Source organism: Lethenteron reissneri, chromosome 30 (genome assembly GCF_015708825.2).
Source record: "Lethenteron reissneri isolate LAM-NWPU_2019-01 chromosome 30, ASM1570882v1, whole genome shotgun sequence".
Taxonomy (NCBI): Eukaryota; Metazoa; Chordata; class Hyperoartia; order Petromyzontiformes; family Petromyzontidae; genus Lethenteron; species Lethenteron reissneri.
The window spans coordinates 2,529,832-2,540,168 of record NC_083808.1 but is presented as its reverse complement, the minus strand read 5'-3'; the positions used below and the strand labels follow the sequence as shown (position 1 = coordinate 2,540,168).

Below are 10,337 nucleotides of genomic sequence, written 5' to 3'. Positions count from 1 at the left end.
TGAGCAAGTGCACCGTTCTTAATGCTCACGTCACAATGCCCGACAGCACTTAGGCTCTGCATGAAAGGAGGCGTTCCTGGTACTGTCACATCGAGGTGCAATAACCCATCTTCTAATGCCCATTAATGGATTCCCCCCCCCTAGCAGAATTACAACAAAAACCGCACGGCCCACCGTCTCAAGCCTCTTCTGCGCTCCCACACAATGACAGTCATCCCACCAAGGCGGTCTTCGTGGCTCAGAGCCCGAACCGGCAACCAGTCGATTTACAATGCAATCCGTTACCCACCAACCCACGACTCGTCTCGTTAAAAGGACAACGGAGATCGACACTGAGAAAGAGTCCTTTATTACAATTGCTTACCTTACACCGTCCCAACACGTCCATTTGTAGTGTCTTCCAACGGAACGAAGATATGATCTCCCCTGTCTAGTTGACGTGAATAATGACCTTGGCTCTAATTCTCTAGCGTTCAGGGCGAGGAATTTCCTCTGGCATGTTGCTCGCGTGGAATAATTGCGGTAAATGATGACTGCAGATTGTGGAGTGAAACTCAGAGCCGGCATTCCGAGTTTGTTTTTGAGGTAAGCCATCAGATGTCAACATTCTCAATTGATGTAGCATTTATTGAAACACATTTTACACAAGCTTAAAAAAAGAAACAGAAACAACTTGATGCATCAATAAGACAATGTACAATGTGAATTTATACAGCATGGAATTGTGACTGAATCTCAAGACCCTGTAGAGCAAGTGAGCATAAACCATCACGCGAACTCCGGTCCATCCTCGAAGTGGCGGGTTTTGGCCAACCATCGAACAAAGACGGTCACTGCATCGGGCACTTTAGATGCGCTTCTGCGGCCGTCTGGAATGCTCTTCCTTCCAATATTTGGAAGCCACTGGAAATGTGCACTTTTAAATCTGGATTGAAAACGAATTTCTTTAGAACTGCTTTTTGTGTTTGTTGTCCTTCCCCCACACCTCCGATTAGGATGGTTGGCTACGTACGGTGCGAAAGAAGTTCAAACATACATAAATATTTAATTGGCAGTCGGTCATAGGTAAAGAGGAAGGTCTTGAGCCTTGACTTGAACAGGGAGTGGACTGCATGGATAGCAGGGGCTATAGGGGCAGCAGAGGAGAATGAACATCACTCAATATGGCAACACAAAACATAATTTCAATACACACATAAACAAGTCCCGTTGTGGATATTAGGCCACGGCACGCGTACTTAAATCCATCGCGTACCAGGGCAGCTCGCCGATAAACGCCCACATTCGCCACCCTCCTGGGGGCCATGTTCTCCTGCCGGGGGTCACCGAGCAGATTTCCCTGAACCCATACATTGTGCCGATCCTCTCGGCATCATCGCCGTGTCGTTATTGATGACAAAAACAAAGCGCCGACCACTCGGCTTCTCCACTCTGGCTTGCATGCAACATTCCCTAAAGAAATGGAGGGGTAAGCCACATTCATAAACGTCCTTAGGCCACGCTTAAGAGTGTCATCGACAAAGGTCAGCGTCTCCGCTGCAGTGCGATGGTCGCACCGAGATAAAGAGCACGTGAATTCTGGCCCATATTTATTTATTTATTTGGCAGGAATATGTTAACACGTTGCGGTGACCAAAAGCACGTTGAGGAAAACAATGCAACAAGAAAATAAGTCCCTAAGGCCACATGGGGAAGGCACTGAATGACCCGCTTTGGGCTTTATGGCGGTCAATGCGCGAAAGATCTAATTAACGTCGGTTTGTGCAAAAGAACGAAAGACGTTTACACAGAGACATAGAGACATTTGCACAGAGACACAGAAAGACATTTACACAGAGCCAGGAGAAAGTCCTCTGGGGCAAAAGAACAACCACAAATGAACATCCAGACACCATTTGGAGGATTTGGCGGACGAGAATGCTCGTGTGTTGGTCACGTGCCCTGGGGCTCACGTGGCGGCTGGTCCGTAGCAGGCCGAGTGTCCAGCTCGACGATGCGATGTCGCGCTTGCGCCGCCGGCTTCTGGCTCAGGCGCAATCTCGGCATCGCCGGGAGTCCTTCCCCGCCGTCCGCCGTCTCAGAGTCGGATGAGCTCCCAGACGAGCTGCAGTCTTCCTCCTCCTCGTCCTCGTCCGTGTCCGAGTTGTCCCCCCTTTCAACCAGGGAGATGCTCTGCAGGTAAAAAAAAATTAACCGTAACGGTGTATCGTTGAGTTACGTACGGTGGCGGTTTATACAGGTAGGAACAGTTCCACACTGCCCACCAGGGATTATTTGTCTGTCTGTCGTGCATAGCCCCTCCCAAACATGTACGCTCCCAGATTGGTTGAAGTGCATCACGTGACCACGAGCCAGCAACCAACCAGAGGTGCGCCCCTCCCAAACATGTACGCTCCCGGATTGGTTGAACCAAGTTCCTACCTGCCCACTCCGAAGGAACGTGTTTTATATTTGCGACGAGAATGAAAACGCCACCAGTATACTCAAAAGATAATTTCAATACGCATGTCAACAAGTCCCATTGTGTGGATATTAGGCCACGGAACAATTACATTTCCAAAAGTATGAAAAGGGCACCAGCTGAATGTGTTAAGTCATGATCAACTGTGATCTTCTGATTAAATAATCGAATAAAAAAGCACTCTCGGCCGCTCCAGATCCACGTGATAATAATTCAGTGACTCATTGCACTTCTGGCATCCTCCAACTGGAACTAGGCCACATTAGCAGAGCAAGTAGGTTAATGTTTAATATTCACCGTCCCGTTCCGAGACGTCTGCAAGTTGCAGGGCGGGTCCCGTTCACCGCCGAATCTCGGAACACGCGAACGGTTCAGCGTTAATTTCATTTAGAGAGGTAAAGCGCTGTTTTTTTTTTAAAGGCACTACACTCGCTGCAGGGAACTGTACCGACACGACCGCACGCATGATAGCTGGCGTCAAACTGTGCCACACGCCCTCAAACTTCCGATTCCGTTCCGATGACGTACACCTACGTCATCGGAATGGGAAAGGGTTAAAAAGAGGCCTCTACCGCCATTGCAAGGGCTTGCCCAGCGGCACGTCGACGCAAACCCTGGGCGGCACACGCACCATCTCGATGACGCGATCCTGCCCGTCGTCCACATGCTCGATATCGAAGTGTCCTGCCGGCATCTCCTGCACCTGCCTCTGCAGGACGTCGTTGGCAGTTGCCAGCTGAGGCAGGAATTTCTTCACCTGGCTCAGCGCTGGGAAAGCGGCAGCGGAGAGAGTGGCAAGGGGCGGGCGAATACGAGCGAGTCGGTGGTATTGTACTCCCAGATTAAACAATTGGTTGGGTCGTTGATGCTGCATATATGGTGGAGCATTTACGAAAAAAAATTTACGTCATGTTTTAGTTCAAACTTGCGGCTTACGCACATGCTTCTTTTCATAATTCGATCGAAATTTTTCATTAGTTACCGATTATGCCGTGTCACGGACAAGTGCACAGATATTACAGCCTGACAAATGTCGTCAGCATCTTTAATAACAACCTACAAGAAATAAATAGATCTTAGCTTGTAGGCAGGTACATAGGCTGTGCATCCCATGACCTCTTGTGAATATAAAAACACCTTAATATAATGGTTGGGTGATGTCTCCGTGCTAACATATTAAAACGTATAGAGAACAAGAGACTTCACGTTGCCGTAACTAGCATGCGACAATGATAAACTCATCTTAACTTCAACTTTTTCTTCTCATTCACGAGGTGCAAAAAACACAGCCTGGGGACATACAGAATCATAATATATATTTGTGCTGAAGGAATCTGATGCTATAAAGCTCTTTTTGCTTGGACCAAGTCACTCTATAAATAGAAAATATGATGTCTTCCTATAAAGCGATTACCTACAATGTAGCCTTTTTGGTAAAACCACCGCTGAAAACAAGGGCCTCTCCAGACTGTGTGGGTGATGGGGTTATTTTGACCATACTTAACCATTCTGGCCCGAACTTATTGGCGAAGGTGGGTAGCATAGATGCAGGAGCATAGAATCACAACACATTTTGCCACCCTGCTCTCTGCTTCCCACAATGCAGCACGGCCACCGCAAACGCATGGCAACCCGTCACGCACGGCGGCGGTGCAGAATGCGCGGAGATTTAAATTCTACTTGTCTTTACTTCTACCTTTGGGTGTCAGCAGAACGTACAGCAGAGGGAGTTCACTCACCGCAACTGGGGGGTAGACGGCTGGTGGTGCCAGCAGCCTGAGTCCTTTGGGCCAATCTGGGGTTGATGAACAGTTGCTTGGGAATGACTGCACACGGGACAGAAATAACAAGAGAATTGAATATTACAGTGCACATACAGCTCTTTTGGACATCTACTGCTGGTTGAAGGCAGATTTTGAGCCACTGCAATCTGCTGCCCACAGCACAAACTGGCAGGAGCTTATGACACCTGTTTAATGTGCTGCTGGATGAAGGTCGACCGAGGCCGTTTCAGTCACGGGGGTTGTTTGACCATACTTCACCATGCGGGCGAGTGATGGTGGGTGCTCAGCATCGGTTTAAAAATCACTCACCAACGGTGACAACCATGGCTGGGAATCACTCTGGTTGCTGGGTTCATAGCGGAGTGCGCTCATCACTGCGCCACCACTCCGCTCAACATATCGTAACTACTCCACGCCAAATGTCCGAGCAACCATTTCATGAAACAGCAACAAGTCAGGGCGCACCAAATGTCACAGTCACTACTTTTGGTCAAAGCGAGTTACCGCAAATATAAAACACTGGACATACCAGCTATCATCACTGTAACACTGAGTGTCCAATTTTCCGTAAACTGTAAAATAATGTAGAAGTTTGGCTTTTAATTCAGAGGAAGCCGCATTTACTATTCGTAAACTTCAGTCACATTTTAACATTTATGAGGAAATAAACTTAAACAGGTAAAATCGTGCACAGCTTGAATATAGGACCTTCATTACTCTACCTTTGATAGCAAACATGAAATATCATAGTTCCCAGAGTGAAGGGAAAAATCCGTTTCCATAATTTTTTTTTATATAATTGTCAGCAAAGTTCTATATTGCCATGATGAAAGGACATCCAAGTTCTGACCGTAATGTAAAAGATTATCTATGACGTAAACGCTTCAGAAAACAAAGTTAATATGTGAAACCTTATAGATTGGTTTAATTATTATTTGACATAAAGTACAAAATGCTGCCAAATGGCAGGTGGAATATTTTTCTGGGCGGTTCATGCAAAGCAAGCTTCAGCCAACAAGTCAATTAAAAATAGCAATTGTAAGCAGGTTTAATTACACAGGGTCTGTTAGGTAGCTCAAAGTTGAAACGGTTATGTAAGAGTGTGTAAACAAGAACCGATTAAAATATATATAAATACATTCATATCCTTATGGTGTCTCGCATGAGGACTTCATATCTAGATCTTAGCTTTAATCTCAAAATTGCATTTTCGCAAAATTAACGCTTTTGTCACATAGGTCACGGTGGCGAGATGTTAAATATTTCGCCTGGAATACAGGGAGGTCGTGGGATCGATCCCGACTCTGACGCTTGTATATTTGGAGTTTGCGCGTTCTCTTCATGGTCGCATGGAATGTTTTCCGGGCGCTTCGATTTTCCCCTCCACATTTAGAAACATGCATTTTAGAATATTTGGCTGCCATACATTTCCACGTGATAAGCCACTTCGTTGAGCTATCATTTGTGGCGAGGTCGCTTCTGAAAAAGAGCTTTACAACTCAGTGGGCCTTGCATAGTAAAATAAAAAAAAATTCAACAAGGGCTTTTTGGGATGCCAAATGAATGTTTAAACAGCGAGTCTGATGGTGATCTACTTCGAGAGGTGAACTAGTTTGCCAAAGAGCCATTTCATTGTATTCCCGCAGCTGCCATTTGATGGCCGCTCTCTGCCGCTGTCCTCATCCCAAATTTGGACAAAAATGGATTAAGTCAAAGGGTCTTCAGAAGTAAAATATAAGCGTACAAGAGAAAACCCCGTCTCCTTGTAACTGTTCCTTGCCAAAGGCAGGGCTTGTCAATGTGTTCTCACCTGGTAAGAGGGGCAGCGTGCGACAAAGCTGTAATCACTGCCATTAAAAAGACAATCTCGATTGGATCTCACCTAAAGGAAATTTCAAGAAAACCTTGAAGGGTTCTCATATGGTTAAATTAGAGCCATAAATCACTAAACCTTTTCCACTTAAAATGTTATCTTTTCGATATTACTCACGAGTATAATTTAATTGCTTCAGATTATATGTGCTACTTTTGACAGTTGTGTATTGAAATTGTAATTGGGTTTTGTAATTATTTGTATTTTATTTTTGTAACTCGGGTTTTCTCTTGAAAAATGTACTTTGAAAGTCTCAATTAGCATTAACCCAGTCATACATGGAGTACTCATACTCTTTGGTTCTTTCGGTAAAGTCACGTAGGTTTAATATAAAATAAATCACGACGTTTCTGGCGCAATACAAGCATCCATTATCAGGTGGGAAAGCATGGTCTGCTGCTGAGGCAGACTGTTGTTAAAAGGTTTGAAATGTGTGTAGCTCAAGGGTTATAGGAGGCCGCTCTCCTATCTTACAGCTACATGCTAATTTATCACATTCACATCACTAGCCCCGGCCACTTCTTGGGCTACTCCCATTTCAAACCTTTTAAAAAAGTCTGCCTCAGCAGCAGACCATGCTTTCCCACCTGATGATGGACACTTGTGTTGCGCCCGAAACGTCGTGAATTATTTTATTTTATACCTACGTGACTTTACCGAAAGAACCAGTATGGATTGCTGCAGTCACGAAAGCTTCAAATCAAGAATGCAGTACTTGGACAACGTTTTGAATCTCAGCTGGTTACATGCATATTAAATAAGGTAATATTTACAAAAGGAATTTAACCACAGGTTGCTCTGACAATAGTTAAACAAGGACGTCAATAAGAAGAGACAATTTCATCGCGATGGGGGCGGGGTGGGTCGCACCTCTTGAAGGATGCCAAATAAGTTAATGAATCATAAGCCTTGGGTCTCGAATGGTTAAATAAAGAACGTCAATAACAAATATAACGGATCTCGTTCTGTTTTGTTGACAAGAAAATTTAATTCTAGATTTGAAGATTTCGTGACTGCAAGGGTCTATACTCTTTGGGTTTTTTTAACGAGGAAATTTAAGTCCCACGTGTTAAACCAAATCTAAATTGTAAATGTTGCAGGTTCACTCTCCAACACACGGGTGTGCCCAACTAATCACGAATCGGCACGTTGTGTGTCGCGTGACAAACATTGGCCGTGTTGTCGGTGGTGGTGGTGGGTTTAACGACACATTTATATTCTTTGGTTCTTTCGGTAAAGTCATGTAGATAGAAAATAATAATAAATAAAGTGAATACAAACAAAAAAACACACTAATGTAGACTGTAGCCTGGTTCTTAATCAGAGTGACACATTTATATTAACGCGATCTAACCCCCCCAAAAATTAAAGAAATGTTAAGGGAAGTCAAAATAATGCGCCTCAAATTATCGCGGATAGGGGCCGTCCATAAATGACGTCACACGATTTTGGACCCCCCCCCCCCTTGTCACACGGCGTCACAAAAAGTCAGCCCCCCCCCCCTCCAATATGACGTCACAAAGCTCTGCCCCCCCCCCCCCAAAAAAAATAAAACACGCTTCAAATCGCTTTAAACTATTGTCATTGTAGTGCGTATTTAACGTGGCGCTGCACTCTGATGTTGTCGGAGAAAACATTTATTAAAAAGTCTATTTAATTAAGTAGAACGTGTTGTCTATATTTATTTTAAGTTGCACATTTTGATGCGACGCCACATTTCTTACCCCTCTCTTGGCACACATCGTCACAAATGTCTGACCCCCCCCCCCCCCCGAGGTGCGTGGCGTCATTTATGGACGGCCCCTTATAAATCTCAACGTTCATCCTACAAAGTCCCATCACAGGGGAGAAACACAAACAAAGACACGTTTTCTTTATTTTGATTTACAGCTTTCGTGACTGCAGGGATTCTTATTCTTGGTTCTTTCGGTAAAGTCACGTAAAGGGAAATAATAAAATAATAAATATATAAAACAAAAAAATCATCACGTTTCGACTGCAACACAAGCAATCATCATCAAGTGTGAAAAACACAGCAATAGCATTAGAAAAAAGTGGTGTTTTTCTCTTAATTTTTGTGTTGCAGTCGAAACGTGAGAATTTTGGTTTATATTTTTATTATTTTATTATTTCCCTTCTACGTGACTACCGAAAGAACCAAGAATATAAAGACACGTTTGTTTGTTTTTAACTCAATGTCCCTGTACAAGAACCTGGGTAGCAAGGCGTATGGGTTGACACGTGTGCTTGTGATGAATCAACATGCACAACCCAATTGATGCGAGTCGTGCGTGCTAAATGACCATACTTCACCACGCTTGGCCAGTGCCGCTTGAAGGCGGTCGACAACAGTCGTTGGGACCACAGAAGTGAAGTACAGTACAGCACACCAATGGATGTTTTCATACACTGCCCCCCAACATCACCTACCACCCCTGCTTAGCAGAGTTGACGACTGCCCATCCGAGCACTATCCAAGCTCCCTCCTGCTTAGCTCCCCCATGCATGTGGGTGACATAACACGGCGATTAAGCAGAGGAGATGAAGTGCAGACAACCGTGAACGCACCAGCGGCATATCTGTTAACGACTCATAGAATTCGTGACTTCACCGTGATTTGAGTGTCTGAGAGAACACGGGCATGGCTGACTAGTTTCAAGTTTTCATTTATTAGGTATAGCCCTGTGAGCCATTCGACTCTTGAATCGGGTGCAACCGCAATAAACAAAAAACATGAACAAGAAACATCTTAAAGTGACTAAGTGCAAACAGAAAATCCAAGAAAAGACAGCAAAATATTGCAGAAAAAAACACCGTACACCAACGCTGTGTGCAAAAATCCCAGTGGGATGCAAGCCAAACAACAACAAGACAACTTAGATTAAGGCCATCAGTCTAACTCTGTACTACAACAAACAAACATGGCTAAACCAATACATATTCTTAGGTTTTTTCGGTAAAGTAAAACATCAAAATTAATTTTGATGTTTTACCTACGTGACTTTACCGAAAAAAACCTAAGAATATGAATCATTGCAGTCACGAAAGCTTCAAATCTAAAACCAATACACTTTTCGAAATCACCAAAATAAAGCCATGAAAGCAATGACTACAGCACCATCATCAGCAGCATCAGCCTACGCCACATCGCACTGCTCGCTCGCTCACCAGGGCCTCCTTTGACGCCCAGCAGCTCACGGGACACGGTGACGCCTCGCCTGGTGTTGGCGTGGCCGGGAGAGGCTTCACCATCACCACTCTCCATCACCTCACCACCACCACGCCTCATCCCATCACCAACATCACCATCACCACCACCACGCCTCATCCCATCACCAACATCACCACCACGCTCCATCACCTCACCACCACCACGCTCCATGCCCTCACCAACATCACCAACACCATCACGCTTCATCCCACCACCACCACCACGCTCGATCACCTCACCACCACCACGCTTCAACACCTCACCAACATCACCACCACGCTCCATCCCCTCACCAACACCACCACCACGCTCCATCCCCTCACCAACACCACCACCACGCTTCATCCCATCACCACCACCACCACGCTGCTTCTCGGAGGCCATGACTCCTGCCGGGCGAACCTTGAACTCTCCCCCGCGTGACGTCACCGCTTGCAGGCCACGCCCCCCACACCATATAAGGACCACGGAGGCAATGTTTGCTTATATTATTATTTTATTGATTTTATTTTTTGTTGTTGTTGTTGCAAATAGCGTAACATGAACTAAATGGACACGTGAGTCGATAACACTGTGGCCCTAGCAAAAGGTAAATATATTGACACCGATTAAAACGTGAATTGCTGCTCATGTGAGCATTTAACACGGTGGGCAATCTCCCCTGTCGCCAGCCCTGAGCGAGTTGGTGGAAATTCCACATTCTTATGGCAGGGGGCGAGCCTCTCCTACATGGACAATTGCTTATGGCTTTATTTTTGGTGATTTCGAAAAGTTGTTTGGTTTGGCCATGTTTGTTTGTTTGTTGTAGTACGGAGTTAGACTGATGGCCTTAATCTAAGTTGTCTTGTGGTTGTTGTTGTTGTTGTTGTTTGACTTGCATTCCACTGGGATTTTTGAACACAGCGTTGGTGTACGGTGATTTTTTCTGGAATTTTTGCTGTTTTTTTCCCTGGATTTTCTGTTTGCACATAGTCACTTTAAGATGTTTTCTTGTTCATGTTTTTGTTT

The 10,337-nt window shown here is 45.0% G+C and overlaps 1 protein-coding gene across 1 annotated transcript; it reads right to left on the bottom strand.

The window, feature by feature from the left end:
• Positions 1-340: 340 nt before the first annotated feature.
• Positions 341-9,713, bottom strand: NOPCHAP1 (NOP protein chaperone 1). The gene is made up of 4 exons (XM_061562783.1): positions 9,287-9,713; positions 4,201-4,287; positions 3,093-3,229; positions 341-2,172 (listed from the first exon to the last, which is right to left on the bottom strand). Exons 1-4 carry the CDS (start codon positions 9,711-9,713, stop codon positions 1,933-1,935), a joined length of 891 nt encoding a protein of 296 aa, XP_061418767.1. The 3' UTR covers positions 341-1,932.
• Positions 9,714-10,337: the final 624 nt, after the last annotated feature.

Excerpts from the sequence above, each read along its gene's own strand:
- NOPCHAP1 (XM_061562783.1), bottom strand. The coding sequence starts at position 9,713 with ATGGCCTCCGAGAAGCAGCGTGGTGGTGGTGGTGATGGGATGAAGCGT. Across the intron at positions 3,230-4,200 it reads CCGTCTACCCCCCAGTTGCG|CGCTGAGCCAGGTGAAGAAA; the intron begins GTGAGTGAACTC and ends CCGCTTTCCCAG. Across the intron at positions 2,173-3,092 it reads AGGATCGCGTCATCGAGATG|AGCATCTCCCTGGTTGAAAG; the intron begins GTGCGTGTGCCG and ends TTTTACCTGCAG.